Raw genomic sequence first — 15,536 nt, forward strand, 5'->3', positions numbered from 1 at the left:
CCAGCGCCCGGGCCTTCTTTGCTCCAATGGAGCCTTGGCTGCGGGAGGGGAAGAGAGAGACAGAGAGGAAGGGGGGGGTGGAGAAGCCAGGGCCCATTGGTTAACTCTTGTATGTGCCCTGCCTGGAGATTGAACCTGCAATTTTGAAACATTGGAATTTTAGAGTCTAACTGAACTACCTGGTCAGAGCAAGAAATATAACCTTAAATGATAATTTTCAGTGATCACCATGTATTGCAAAACATGATTGGGGTTTTCTTTCAGTTGAATTTACAGAGAAAGTACCATTTGCCTCTAACACTGGAATTAATGATAAAAAAAATACTCTGCAAACCTAAACACGATACAAGTTGTCTAATAGAAAATCAAAGTATCATTTGTTGTCAGCATCACCAAAGGAAAATAGTAATAAGCACAGGTGATATACAATGTCATGTTTACATGTATGATAATTGTTCCCTAAAATTGACTCTTTTTTTTTTTCCTTTTCTGAAGTTGGAAACAGGGAGGCAGTCAGACAGACTCCCGCATGCGCCCGACCGGGATCCACCCGGCATGCCCACCAGGGGGCGATGCTCTGCCCATCTGGGGCGTTGCTCTGTTGCAACCAGAGTCATTCTAGCACCTGAGGCAGAGGCCACAGAGCCATCCTCAGCGCCCGGGCAAACTGCTCCAATGGAGCCTTGGCTGCGGGAGGGGAAGAGAGAGACAGAGAGGAAGGAGAGGGGGAGGAGTGGAGAAGCAAATGGGCGCTTCTCCTGTGTTCCCTGGCCAGGAATTGAACCCGGGAGTCCCCCACGTCAGGTTGACGCTCTACCACTGAGCCAACCGGCCAGGGCCTAAAATTGACTCTTTTAAGAAGGAAAAAAAGTGCCCGGGCTGGATAGCTTGGATGCACAAAAGTTGTGCGTTCTGTTCCTGGCTGGGGCATATACAGGAACAGATTGATGTTTCTGTCTGTCTCTTCCTCTTTAAAAATCAATTTAAAAAATAAAAAAAAAGTGACCCTGGCCGGTTGGGTCAGTGATAGAGCATCGGCCTGGCGTGCAGGAGTTCTGGGATTGTTTCCCGGCCAGGGCACACAGGAGAGGTGCCCATCTGCTTCTCCGCCCCTACCCCTCTCCTTCCTCTCTGTCTCTCTCTTCCCCTCCCACAGCCGAGGCTCCATTGGAGCAAAGTTGGCCCGGGCGGTGGGGATGGCTCTGTGGCCTCTGCCTCAGGCGCTAGAGTGGCTCTGGTTGCAACAGAGCAACGCCCCAGATGGGCAGAGCATCGCCCCCTGGTGGGCATTCCGGGTGGATCCCGGTCGGGCCCATGCAGGAGTCTGTCTGACTGCCTCCCCATTTCCAACTTCAGAAAAAAAAATTTTTTTTAAAAAGAAAAATAACTTTAAGTGCTTATGCCATCATTTAATAATTTTATTATGAATGGATGCAATTAATGATCATTTTAAAACTTTTTTTTTTTGCGAGAGAGAGAGAGGAAACGACAGGGCAGACAGGAAGGGAGAGAGATGAGAAGCATCAAGTCTTCAGTGCAACACCTTAGTTGTTCACTGATTGCTTTTTCATATGTGCCTTGACTGGGGGAACTATAGCAGCGTGAGTGATCCCTTGCTCAAGCTAGTGACCTTGGGCTCAAGCCAGTGATGAACCATGGGGTCATGTCTATGATACTACCCTCAAGCTGGCAACCCTGTGCTCAAGCTGGTGAGCCTGTGCTCAAGCAGGATAAGCTCACACTCAAACCAGCAACCTTGGGATTCTGAACCTGGGTCCTCTGCATCCCAGTCCGATGCTCTATCCACTGCGCCACTGCCTGGTCAGGCAATTTTAGAACTTCTGACTGTATTTTTGAGCTTAGTAATGTTGGAGCAAAACTATAATAATTAATTTCTCAAACTGAGAATTAAAGATACATGCTCTTAATTTATGTTAATAGTAATACATTAAAAATATTCAGAGTAAAAGGAAGTATAGAATTTCCAATATATTATTTGTATCACTACCATTAATATTTATATTCCCTAATTCAGCCTATTCAAGCAGAATGCCAAATAGATGAAGAATATCTAATTAAAAGCTATCAAAAAGTTCCAGTTCATGAAATATGAGTTATTTTTTTCTTGTCATAACAATATGTTTTGTAACTAGATGGTTGCAGTGTTGTGAATTTACTAAATGCCACTGTGAATTTTTTACTTTTATTTATTTAAAAATTTCCAGCTTTATTTAAATGTAATCAACATATAATATTGTATAAGGTTAAGTTATACAATTTGTTGATTTGCTAAGCTTATGTATTATAAAATGATTTACCACAGTAGGGTTAATTAACACCTCCATCATCTCACATGCTTACCGTTTATTTTTTTGTGGTGAGAATATTTAAGACCTACTCTCTTAGCAACTTTGAAGTAATAGTACAGTATCAACTACAGTCTCCATGTTGTACATTAGATCCCCAGAACTTATTTATCTTATAACTGGAAGTTTGTAGCCTTTGAACAACACCTCCTCATTTCCCTACCCCCAAGCCTTTGGTAACCAACATCCTATTCTGTTTTTATGAGTTTGGCTCTTTTAGAGTTCACCTATAAGTGATATTACATAGTATTGGTCTTTTCCTGTCTGACTTATTTCACTTAGAATAATGCACTGAGGGTTCATCATGATGCTGCAAATGGCGAGGCTTTCTTTCTCATAGTTGAATAATACTCCATTACGTGTTTGTGTGTGTGCGCACGTACCACATTGTCTTTATGCAGTCATTCATAGACACTTTTTCTGAATCATTTGGTAGTTCTATTTTTAACTTTTTGAGGAACCTCTGTATTGTGTTCCGTACTGGCTGTACCAATTTACATTCCCACCGACAGTGCACAAGGGTTCCCTTTTCTCCACATTCTTGCCAACACTTGTCTTTTTGGTCATAGAATGTCATTGTGGTTTTGATTTGTGTTTTCCTGATGATCAGTGGTGTTCTGCATCTTTTTAGGTACTTGTTGGTCATTTGGATATCTTTGAAAAAATGTCTATTCAGTTCCTCTGCCCATTTTTAAATTGGATTGTTTGCTCTTTATATTGAGTTGTAAGAATTCCCTGTGTGTCTTGGATATTAACCCTTTAACAGATATCTAATTTGGAAATCTTTTTCCTCATTCCAAAGGTTGCCTTTTCATTGTCTTGTTTCTTTTGCTATGCAGAAGCTTTTTGGTTTGATGAAGTCCCACTTATTTATTTTTGCTTTTATTGCTAGTGCTTTTGGTGTAATAGCCACAATATCATTACCAAGACCAAACTGAAGGAGCTTTTTCCGTTTTTTATTTTTTTAATGGTTTCAGGTCTTCTACTTAAATATGTAGTCCATAAAATACGAGTTTAAAGAACCAAAGTGAGTTACTAAGAAACCAAACATAAACTTTAAAAATGTTAGGACGCTGAGGTGAAAGGAAATTTGAGAGTTCTCTTCACTTATGGGACAGAGGGTAGAGAGGACAGTTTTAGGGGCTGAAAATTTAGGATCTTTGTGGTTTAGACTGTAGGCTTTTTTTTTTTTTTTTTTTTTTTATCACGGCTAAGGCCATGTCTGTGACACATTTGTAAAGAGCTCAGAAAAATATGCCTTCGGCTGTGTCTTTCTGATGCTCAAAGATCTGGACTTCTGTGCTCTGATCGTGACTGTCGCCAGTAAAATTACTGCTTGTTGGCACTTTGCTTTTGTTTACTTACTTGTGCACCACTAGAGGCCGAAGAAGAAACATCTCTGTTCTTTGTGAAGTTAAGAAGTGCAAAACGGCCCCGTAACATCCGTCACTTTCTCATTTTTACCCCAACGCGCAGTTATCAGCAGCTGTAAGGACTAGCGGCGAACTGTCTCAGGAGACTCGAACCCCGCCTTCCAAACCCAATCCCAGCTCTCCGCCTGCGGACAGGAAGCGGCGACGGGCCTAGCAGCCCGGGAACCGGTCTCCGCGCGCATGCGCGCGCCCCTGGGCTGCCTGGGGGAGGGGCGGGAGGAAGGGGTGCGGCTCCGCGTGCCCGTTGGGCGCCCATGAGTCACGTGGTGAGGAAGGAGGCGGAGGTCCCGAGCTTGGGGGAGGGAGATCGAGAAGAGGAAAGGAGTGAGGGAAGGAAAGCGGGGAAGGGAGGAAGGAAACAAACGAGGGGGAGGGAGGTCCCTGTTTTGGAAGAGCTGGGAGCGTTGCCGGCCCCTGAAGTGGAGCGAGAGGGAGGTGTTTTGCCGTTTCTCTTGCCGGGGGAGGTCCCGGCTTTCCGTGGAGGCTCCAGACCAAGCCCCTCCAGCTTCTCCCTCCGGATCGATGTGCTGCTGTTAACCCGTGAGGAGGCGGCAGCAGCGGAAGATGGTGTTGCTGAGAGTGTTATTTCTGCTCCTCTCTTGGGCGGCGGGGCTGGGAGGTGAGGCACGACCCGGAGCGCCGGGGGCGCCGTGACCCCCGCAGACCGCGCGGCGGCAGCGGCGGCCCGGCCAAGCAGAGCCCGGTCGTGCCGCGCGGCGGGCGCGTCAGTCAGCCCGGCCGGCCGGCGGCGCCACTTGGGCGCGCAGCGCTCCCCGCTCCCTATTGTCCCTCGTACCCGACCGCGTTCCCTTCCGTGGCGGGCCGGCGAGGCTCCGAGCCTCCGGCGAGGCCTTCCCCGCCCCCTACGCCCCGGCGGACGGGGATGTGGGGGTCGCTTCCCAGAGAAGCAAAGTCGGGAGATCCGGGCCGCCAGGCAAGAGCCGTGGAACCCAGGCCAGTGGGACCATCCCTCCAGCCTGCCTGCTCAGCTGCCGCGGGGCCGGCGGTCGGTACCGCCCGGGTTCCACGCTCACGCTCCTCACCCTTCCGCCCTCATCCCCTGCCCGGTGGCGGATTCAGAGACTGCTCCGCGGAGGAGAACCGCCGTGTAGGCTCGTGGGAAGTTGCGGGATCTGCGCGGCTGGGCTTGCGAATTGTTCTTTACCAAGGGCGGCGATCTAGACCGACCGGGTTCTGCAGAGGGGCCGCCAGTGGAGGGGGAACGGGGGTCTCCCGCTGTCTGAGCCGGTGGCCCCGGTGTTTGGAGAGAGATCGCAGGAGGGTGTGTTTATGTTCAGCGAAAACATTCTGTTGCCCAGGGGAGAGGGTTTGGTGGGGAGAAGGTAAGCCGGTTTTCAGGATGTTCTTTGATCTGTAAACTGGATTGGGTCCCTTCGAGCGACGGTCCCTGGGTGATTCAACTTGAAGTTTCCCTAAACTCTTAGGTGGAGTAGACATTAAGGGTCATTATCAAAACAGGCAACTCCTGACCTCCCCCCCCATTGGAATTAAATTTACTAAAAAAAAAAAGCATATATAATTTCTTGATTACTTGGATTTTGAAGACGAGTTTTGTTTCTGTTGTATCCTAGGACCAGCTGCATCGTTTTGTTGTTGTGTAAAGTGCTTTATTTTAGGTAAACTTTTTGATTTGCCCAAAGTATACCTAAAAGCCTTAACGTATTTTTACAGTTCATCTTAGCCAAAAGGCCAAGTAGCGATCCCTAACGTATTTTTAAAAGCATTGAATTGAAAAAATTTATGGAATGCTTTGGTTAAGTGTAATCTAATTTGATACTTTAGAAAATATCTATTGTTTCTGTTCTTTTGTCACTTTGATTTAGGATTGCAAAGCCAAGCATATTTTTGTCCTATATTCTTAGAGGTTGATAACTTTGTGGGCAAACTTCTGCTGTAGTTTGTAGTATTCATTTGTTAGATAGTACGTTTTAGATTAAGAGCTTCTAGTAGATGTTTAGTTTTATAGCATGTATATACCCTAAAGTATATAAAGTGCTAGAGGCCCTCTATAAGAGCCTTTTCATTTTAACGTTTGTATTTACGTTCTAAATGTGGTTTCCAACTGATCACTTTTCATGATTGCAGTAAGGAATTAGACACTGATTTCTATGAAGTACTTAAAACTAATGTATATAAACTTTTATTTTTAAAGAATGGAACAGTAAGAATAGAAACTTGTGTAGTCTGATGGTCCAAGAAAAAGTAAAGTAACAACATAATCTTTGTGGTTAAAACCGTTGTTACAGAAACATTTTCTAAATTCAGAACTCTGCAGTCATTTATAAAGTATCATTTTGCTTTAAACTGGTTAAAAGGCTTCTTACACTTTTTGATGTTTTAAGCAGAACTTTAAAAAAACACACAAATACTTGATTTTAAAATTAGCATCAAGATTGCAGCTTTTGGGAATATGAAGATATTTGTAATTTTATGGTAATATACCGTATGCTTTTTCATCTTTTAAACTGAGCAATTTATGATCAACTTTGTAAGTTTTGTTTTTTGTTTTTTTTTAATTTTTTTAATTTTTTTGTATTTTTCTGAAGCTGGAAACGGGGAGGCAGTCAGACAGACTGCTGCATGCGCCCAACCAACGGGATCCACCCGGCACACCCACCAGGGGCGAGGCTCTGCCCACCAGGGGGCGATGCTCTGCCCCTCCAGGGGGTCGCTCTGCCGCGACCAGAGCCACTCTAGTGCCTGGGGCAGAGGCCAAGGAGCCATCCCCAGCGCCCGGGCCATCTTTGCTCCAATGGAGCCTTAGCTGCGGGAGGGGAAGAGAGAGACAGAGAGGAAGGAGGGAGGGGGGTGGAGAAGCAAATGGGCGCTTCTCCTATGTGCCCTGGCCGGGAATCGAACCCGGGTCCCCCGCAAGCCAGGCCGACGCTCTACCGCTGAGCCAACCGGCCAGGGCCTCAACTTTGTAAGAAGTTTAAATGATGATATGTGGAATAGACTAGATTGAAATGGAATTCTCTATTATAGTGTATGAGAGAATGAATATGTTTGTGTAGATTAGGAGAATTAGTGTTTAGGAGAATTAACTTTAAAGATTTAACTTTAAAGTTAAAAAACCCTTTTAGTGGCTTCCCCCTTTCTGACTTATCCATCACTGTTTTGTATTAATTTTCTCTTGCTTTTAATATGGTTGGGAAGCTGGAAGAGAGAAAGTGTTTAGAGGTATAGTTTTAAACTTTCCTAATGCTACCCATTTCTAGCATGTGTACTAGCCTATGCTGTATTTGAGGAAGGTAGCATACAATTTCTAGAGTTCAGTGTTTATGTAGATGTGTACTCAAATATATACATAAAATACTTTTTAAAAATAATTTGTAACCACAATAGAAATTTGTTGGACCTATTTGTTTAAATATAGCCCAAAGAATTTTTATGTATGTGTGAATATTAGTTTTTAACAAATACGTTGGATAGTTGATATCTTTTTTAAAAAAAATTAACTCCTGAGCAGGAATTAGCTGTAGGAGTAACTTCAAGTCCATAACATTTAGGTTTGATGAAATCATAAAATGAATTTTAGAGAATGACTTTTTTTTATATTTATAAATCTAGTGTGAAATGCTTTGCTTTGTACCATACATTCTTATAGAAATAAGTTTTCTGGAAGTTTGGCCCAAAGTGCTAAAAGTACCAAAGCTGAAGTATAAACTATTTTTTTCACTTTTACCAGAAGTAAAGGACTATGAAATTAATAAAAGACAGACATTTTGTCTCTGTATTTAAGGAGCTCTGACTCCATCTCTTTAATTTGAGATTGATAATCCAGTTAGCTGTATCACTTTAAGAAGGCCCATTTCAAGCCATCCCTAATTCAGCGGATTTTCTACTGGTGTGTCACAAGAATTTTTAAAACATACAATGCCTTACCATTTTGGCAGGGGCGCTGACCTCTTTTCCCTTAGATTATCAAATTAAAAAAAAATGACATCAGCCAACACAATAGCTGTCTGGTGTGAATGAATCAAAAGTGTACTTTTTTTTTTACAGATTGCCGAGAATATTTTTTTGCTGAATTGCAAAAGTTTGGTAATTTATATGTACCATGAGATAAAAAAGATTGAAGATTGCTGCTTTAAGTTAACAGTATTTTCTCAATGCACAGGACCTTTTAAATAGCATGGGTTGAGGGCAATGGACATGGTTGGCACCTCTGTTTTCTGGTGTCCTTTTAATGACATCTTAAGATCTTCAAGGTGTTTTATTATCTGATATCTTTTACATTTTCCTAAGGACTTGTAGGGTCAAGTAGGGATAATAAGGCCATTTCTGTAATTTCTGATGTGTCTGCTACTGTGTAAGGAGTTTTACTTTTCAACATTTATGGGAGAGTAGTGGTATTTTACAGTTAAAGAAACAAGCTTGAAGAAGTAATTTTTCTGGCATTATCCATTCAAACCCAAGCCAGTTTGACATCAGAGCCTGAGCTTTTTACCCATTAGCCTCTCATACCTTTTTGAAAGCAGTTTTCATACATTAGCTCAGAAGTGCTTTCTTGGACTCAACCACCTTAAAGATGTGTTTTGTTTGATTTGCGGTGTTTGTAAGCTTCAACTAGTGATCAACATTGAAATTGGGAAATCTCTGGATTTTTTGAGAAGACTTATAAATCCATTGTTTGGAGCAGAGTGGAAGAGCAGAAACTGCTCTCTTTAGACTTGGCATGTGGTTACCAAAGTCAGTGCAGTTTTCATCATTTCTGCTGGTAATGCACTTGGCCTACTTCACTCATTTTTGTTACCTGCCTGCATCCTGTAGGAATGTTACATCTCTGCCTTTACTTCATCTTGCATAGATGACCCCAAACTTTTAAAAAATGTTTTTGTTTGACTGTGACCTTTTATTTGACTTTTAATATAAATACTTCTGTAATTCTTTATTTTTTTCATAATCTTCAATAAAAACTATGACAACCTGACCAGGCAGTGGTGTAGTGGATAGAGGGTTGACCTGGTGCATTGAAGACCCAGGTTTGAAACCCTGAGGTCGCCGGTTTGAGTGCAGGCTCATCCAGCTTGAGCACGGGGTCATTGGCTTGAGTGTGGGATCATAGACCATGACCCCCATGGCCGCTCATTTGAGCCCAGAGGTGCTGGCTTGATCCCCAGGTCATTGGCTTGATCAAGGGGTCGCTGACTCGGCTGGAGCCCTCTGGTTAAGGCACAAAGAGAAAGCAATTAGTGAACAACTAAAGTGCTACCAGTTGCTGCTTCTCATCTCCCTTCCTGTCTCTCTGTCCCTTTCTGTCTCTTGCTAAAAAAGAACAAAAAACTAAACACAAACAAAAAAACTGTGACATAGTAATTTTTGTCTAGCATTAAGTTATTAGATATTGTTTAAAATCCTGTTTTCAAAATACCAACATTTGAAGATCTTAAAGAATGACAGTTATAGTTTTTCTAAGTATCTATCAGCAAATCAGAAACCATTTCTACTGGGATGAGACTCAGAAAATTGATTGAAAGTTGTAGGAATAAAAACTAAGTCTTTTTATCTTTGAAGAATGGGTGATAAATATAAACTCTGCTTTTGAAATTAAGAAAATTGAAAGGAAACAGTAAATTCAACAATAAATTACATTTTTTTTCCACATTGTTGGGAGATGACAGGTTCAGATATGAGAAGATTCTCATATAAGAAGTCTGAGACCAGACTTAAAAATTATGGCCATTTGTTTGATGGAAATTTTTCTAAGATGTATGCATTTACTGTGTCCTTAAAATGGGCTGAATTTAATCTTTTAAATGATTGAAGTTTAGTATAAGAACAGCTGTTATTCATTATAATGAGTGAAATAAGTAAATAAAAGCTAAGAACTGTATGATTCCATACATAGATGGGATACAAAATTGAGACTCATGGGCATAGATAAGAGTGCAGTGGTTACCAGGGAAAGGGAAAGGGAATCGAGGGAGGGGGTGGTGGGTGGGGAGGGGCGTAAGGAAAACCAAATGAAGAGAGATGGAGGACGGATTTGACTTTGGGTGATGGGTATACAACATGGTCGAATGTCAAAATGATCTGGAGATGTTTTCTCTAAATCTATGTGCTCTAGTTGACCAATGTCACCCTGTTAAAATTAATTGTCTAAATAAAACTGTTAAAAAAAAAAAGAACAGCTGTTATTGTTATGGGTTCTATTGTAGTTTCTATTTTTTTAAATTTTTTTCAGACACAGTGTTGCAGTGGGCATTCTAAATTTATTCTGGGTGCTTGTGCTTTTCATTTGCTAGCTGGTTTTAACAGAATTTCCAGTTTTGGGGTTAGATTTCCTGGCTTTCTTGCAAACCTTGAGGATGTCACATTTTAATTGGTTGTTTCTAATATATTTTCTATGGGGAAATTAAATACAGGGGGTTCGTGGGTTACGACACAGTTCCGTTCCAATGACAGTGACATAACCGGAATTTTGGTATAAGTCGAAACATACCATAACCTAAGTCACTTACCTATCATAACACAGTTTAAAATCATAATTTAGAACATAAAAACAGAAGTAAGCCACAGGAAAAGGAGAAGGACATAAATGTACTCCACACTGTACTGTATTAACAAAATGGCAAAAAAAAAATGAGTAAAAAAATGCCTTACCTTTATTTCTGTGGTTGGCTTGCACACAGGAAGGGACATTGCAAGGTGAGAGAGAGAGACCTATTGGGAGGAGGAAGCTGGAGAGGCAGGAGAACCTGTAGAAGGTGCTGGAGACACTGGGTCAGGTGAATCAGGATTGCCTAAGGAACATGCAGGAGATGCTGGAGATGATTCTGCCTGTATTACAGGTGTTTCATCTCAAGCAGCTGATGTAGAGGATACAGGATCTGTTGCAAGCCTATCTTCTTAAAGAATTGTTTCAGACTAGCCTGGAAGGTTGATGGCTATTCCTCTAAAATCTGCCTATAGCATTGCAAGGCAGATATCTATAACAGCTCTGTAGACCTTATTAAATCTGTCATTACTGGGGTCCTCAGCCTGAAACTTTGCCAGCCCATCCTCCACTATAGAAAAACCTGCCAAACCCTTGGTAGTAAATCTCTTGGGTTCTGGGGTTTCTATCTCTTCCTCTTCAATCAGCTGCTTCTCCAGCTGAATGAGGTCCTCAGCAGACAGCTCCTCTCCATATGATGCACAGAGTCTGTGACACCCATCATGATGGCTTTCCTCTTTGAAGCATTACCACCTGAAGACTCTTGACTTTGATTTAGGATTGATAACAGCCAAAAAGTCGCCAAACAAAGCAACACAAAGGGAACACTTACGTTTTTTAACAGTCTAAAGTGGCGTAGGTAAGCGTACTGGGGGACGCCAACTCGCTCACTCATATGCCACCTTACAGTGTATTCTGCTGCATACAACCAAACTAGTTCGCCCATGTAGTCTGTAAGTACGATGCTAATGGTGTAAGCCAGGCGTCCCCAAACTACGCCCCCCCTGAGGCCATTTATCCGGCCCCCACTGCACTTCTGGAAGGGGCACCTCTTTCAATGGTGGTCAGTGAGAGGAGCACTGTATGTGGCGGCTCTCCAACGGTCTGAGGGACAGTGAACTGGCCCCCTGTGTAATAAGTTTGGGGACCCCTAGTATAAGCTGAAACACTTCTCAATTTTTAAAAATTTCTATGGGAGTGAGCCTTGTAAATTCATAATGCCATGTCGTGACTGTCATAACCTGAGGACCCCCTGTAATCATACTTAACACACTTGTATGTAAAGTGGAATATCTGAACTTTAGGTAAGGTATTTTTTTTTTTGGAAAGAGATAAGGGAAGGGAGAGAGAGAGGGAGGAAAAAGATGAGAAGCATCTACTTTTTTTTTTTTTTCCTTTATAGAGACAGAGAGAGTCAGAGAGAGGGACAGATAGTGCCAGACAGGCAGGAACAAAGAGAGATGAGAAGCATCAATCATAGGTTTTGGGTTGCGACACCTTAGTTGTTCATTGATTGCTTTCTCATATGTGCCTTGACTGTGAGCCTTCAGCAGACCGAGTAACCCCTTGCTTGAGCCAGGGACCTTGGGTCCAAGCTGGTGAGCTTTGCTTAAAGCAGATGAGCCTGCGTTCAAACTGGCGACCTCAGGGTCTTGAACCTGGGTCCTCCGCATCCCAGTTTGACGCTTTATCCACTGCGCCACCGCCCGGTCAGGGGAGAGCAGCATCAACTTTTAGTTACTTTAGTTCATTAATTGCCTCTCATATGTGCCTTGATGAGGGGCAGGTACTCAAGATGAGCCAGTGACTCCCTCCTCAAGCCAGTGACCTTTGGGTTCTAGTCAGCAATCTTGGGATCCTGTATGTGATCCCATGCCCATAAGCCAGTGCTCAAGCCAGTGACCTTGGGGTTTTGAATCAGGGACCTCAATTTCCCTGGTCAATGTTTTATTCACTATGCCACAACTGGTCAGGCTTTTTTTTCTTAATGTATATATTTTGGCGTTGTAGAGTTCTATTGTTGAGGTTAGCCTGTTCTTTTACAGTCTGAACAATTGGGAGGATGTTGTACTGTTTTGCTAGTTAAAATGAGGTGAGGTAAAATGGAGAGAAGAAACCGATGCATGTCCAGGAAGACACAGCAAATAAAATGCACAATCATTTGGTGGCTGCTAAGATCACTTCCTAGATCTGAATCTTAAGTACTCTGATCTGAATCTAATATACTGATTATTGATATTAAACATACCCTAAAATGTGCACTGGTAATATTCTCTACTGGAATGGAAGTTGTAAGTTAATAAAAAGTATTCTTTGTATTTCTAGGAACGATTAGGGAAAAAGTAGATGACAGAGGCTCCTGATGCTGTTTTATTGTTAGTTGTAGTAAGTAGCTGTTGTGTGTTACGGTTTGGTGACTTTGTGATTTGTATCAAGTTAAATTTCTAGTCTATCTTTGAATTGTATAACATTCTAATGGTTAGATAAATTTTGCTGAAGTTGGAGTATATTTTTTGGCATAGCCTAGCTTAAAATACGTGGAATACCAAAAATGGATTTTGTGTGTGTAGGAAGGTTTGGGTGCAGGTAAAGGGGAGTCATTGGACATAGCTGCTAACATGAAGTTTCAGTGAGAGGCCTTTGTTGCCACTAATTTGGGAGACAAATTGTAGATCTGTGGACAGAGAAACAAAGTAATTTCCAGTCTGAGCCCCAAGCCACAGGGCAGACACAAAAATTGTAGGAATGATTTGCGTTTGAGCTGGGTTTTTTTTTTTTTTTTTTTTTTTTTAAAGAGAGAGAGAGAGGAAGGGAGAGAGATGAGAAGCATCAACTCATAGCTGTGACACTTTAATTGTTCATTGATTGCTTCCTCATATGTGTCTAATGGGGGCCTCTAGCCAAGCCAATGACCCTTTACTCAAGACAGTGACCTTGGGCTCAAGCCAGTGACCATGGGGTCGTCTGTGATCCCGCACTCAAGCCGGCAACCCTGCTCTGAAGCTGGCGACCTCATGGTTTCAAACATGGATCCTTAGTGTCCCAGACCGACTATCCACTGTGCCACCGCCTGGTCAGGCGCATTTGGTCTGTTTTCACATGGGCAACTCAGTGTGACATGCTTGGGTAAAGAGTCCCAGGTTTTTTGTTTTTTTTGAAGGAGGAATTGATTTATTTAATGACTGTTAGTATTTCTTCCAAGCAACTCTTAAAAAAAGTTGTTTGTTCTGAATAAAAATCTAGTAGTAATAATTCTATCTAGTTTAGCTGTCAATGTTTACACGTAAAAGGAAGCAATGTTAAGTATACATAGAAAAACTGATAGTCCTACCAGTTAGATTACTATGAGGCTAGTAACATTGCTATCTAGCAGTTTGAAAATTTGCCATAGTACTAGTGGGGAAAGCTATGTCCTAGCTAGGTTACAGAAAACAACAGTATTGAGAACATTTCTCAGGACTGTAGACTACCTTTGATACGGGGTGAATTTATTCGAAAGCTACTATAATTCCAACTGTATGTACAGTATGAGAATGTATACCGCGAGAACATGCTATTTAGTCATCAGAGTTTACTGTGTGTCTCCAGCTAGTGGGACTTATGAAGCCACAGACTTGAGTGAGAAGGAAAGTAAAAATCACTGAGTTTTTTTAGTGTAGACAGAAATGCCAAGATATAAAAATATAGTTCTATTTATGTATTGTAATTACAGTAGAAGTGAGGATTTATTAAGCTGGAGGAACATCAGCCAGTTGGGGAAAGCTTTCTGAGAGAGAAGGGAGTGGTTTATAGTCTAGTAAGATGCTTGTAGGTTTACTTGCCTGCAATGGAGAATCAATGGCAGGAAATAAAGGGAAATACTAACTGGGCCATGACCAGGACTCTATTCATATTCTAGGTCAGCGGTTCTCAACCTGTGGGTCGCAACCCCGGCGGGGGTCGAACGACCAAAACACAGGGGTCACCTAAAGCCATCGGAAAATACATATTTATTATACAATACATTTTTTATTTCCGATGGCTTTAGGCGACCCCTGTGTTTTGGTCGTTTGACCCCCGTGGGGGTCGCGACCCATAGGTTGAGAACTGCTGTTCTAGGTCATAATAACTGTGAGGTAGAGTATTGTGGAATGCTGGTTGGAGTCCATGTTGAGGGATTGGGATATGATACAATAAGAAATAAATTAGCTGGTTGATGAACTGGGTGATTTAATTTTAGATTAGGTAGTGATTATAGAAATAAGAAAAGAACAGATGAAAAGGAAGAAAAATTGGTAGAACCTGACAAATTTTTTTTTGAGGACCTCAATCTTTGAAATTGAAAATATCTAAGATTTTGAATCCTGATAGAAGGTTATAGGTTGGGGTGTGTGGCAGAGTCTGGGATTTTATCCTATTTGCAAGCTAATATTTTTGTTAGGGATTATTGAAAACTTTGCACAGTCTTTGACTAATCTGTGGCTTGTCATTTGGAAAGCACTGCTCCAGATAGTTGGGAGATAGAATTTGGAGTTGAGGGGAGAAGTTAGATTTAATGATATATTATCAAGTATGTTTTTACTTTACAGGTGTGTATTTACTCTCTTTAAGTTGGAATTGTGCTTTTTAGTTCAAGAATATGCTTAATACTCTTGATTATATGTGATTGTGAACTTCCTATTTTAGAGCAAATTGGGGCAAGAATGTGATGTTGAGGCAATGTACATATGTGATTTGTAGAACAGAATTTCTTTCCATTGATCTTTGCGTTGATGATGGCAAGGGATACACACATATATATTTTGAGCTCTGAGCTTTGGATTTCATTATCAGAAGTATACAGATAGAATCCTACATTTATTTGTTGAATGAGATACTAATTTGTCATCCTTTTTCCTAAGAATTAAAAGGAATAAGTTTGCAAAAATGCTGAAAAGACTGTAAAGTGCTAAGACACATTGTTAAAATTATGATATTTAATCCATATTCTTTAACACAATTTTATCACTTTTTAATATTAACCATTCACTTTTTCTTTTTTTAGCAAGAAAGACAGAGAGGGGGACAAATAGGGACAGGCAGACAGGAAGGGGAGCAAGATGAGAAGCGTCAACTTATAGTTGCGACACCTCAGTTGTTCATTGATTGCTTTCTCATTGTTGCCTTAATGGGGGTAGAGGCTCCAGCTGAGCCAGTGACCTTAGGCTCAAGCCAGCGACCTTTGGGCTCAAGCCAGCGACCATGGCGTCATGTTTGTGATCCCATGCTCAAGCCAGTGACACTGCACTCAAGCTGGAT

At 41.8% G+C, this 15,536-nt stretch overlaps 1 protein-coding gene across 1 annotated transcript in view; it reads left to right on the top strand.

Moving 5' to 3' along the window:
* The first annotated feature begins 4,086 nt into the window (after window positions 1-4,086).
* Window positions 4,087-15,536, top strand: part of ADAM10 (ADAM metallopeptidase domain 10) — a 146,140-nt gene continuing 134,690 nt past the window's right edge. The window contains exon 1 of the mRNA XM_066341394.1: window positions 4,087-4,418. Coding sequence (XP_066197491.1) covers window positions 4,364-4,418 — 55 coding nt within the window. The 5' untranslated portion in view covers window positions 4,087-4,363. The remainder of the gene's footprint in view (window positions 4,419-15,536) is intronic.

The sequence above is a fragment of the Saccopteryx leptura genome, chromosome 6 (genome assembly GCF_036850995.1).
Source record: "Saccopteryx leptura isolate mSacLep1 chromosome 6, mSacLep1_pri_phased_curated, whole genome shotgun sequence".
Taxonomy (NCBI): Eukaryota; Metazoa; Chordata; class Mammalia; order Chiroptera; family Emballonuridae; genus Saccopteryx; species Saccopteryx leptura.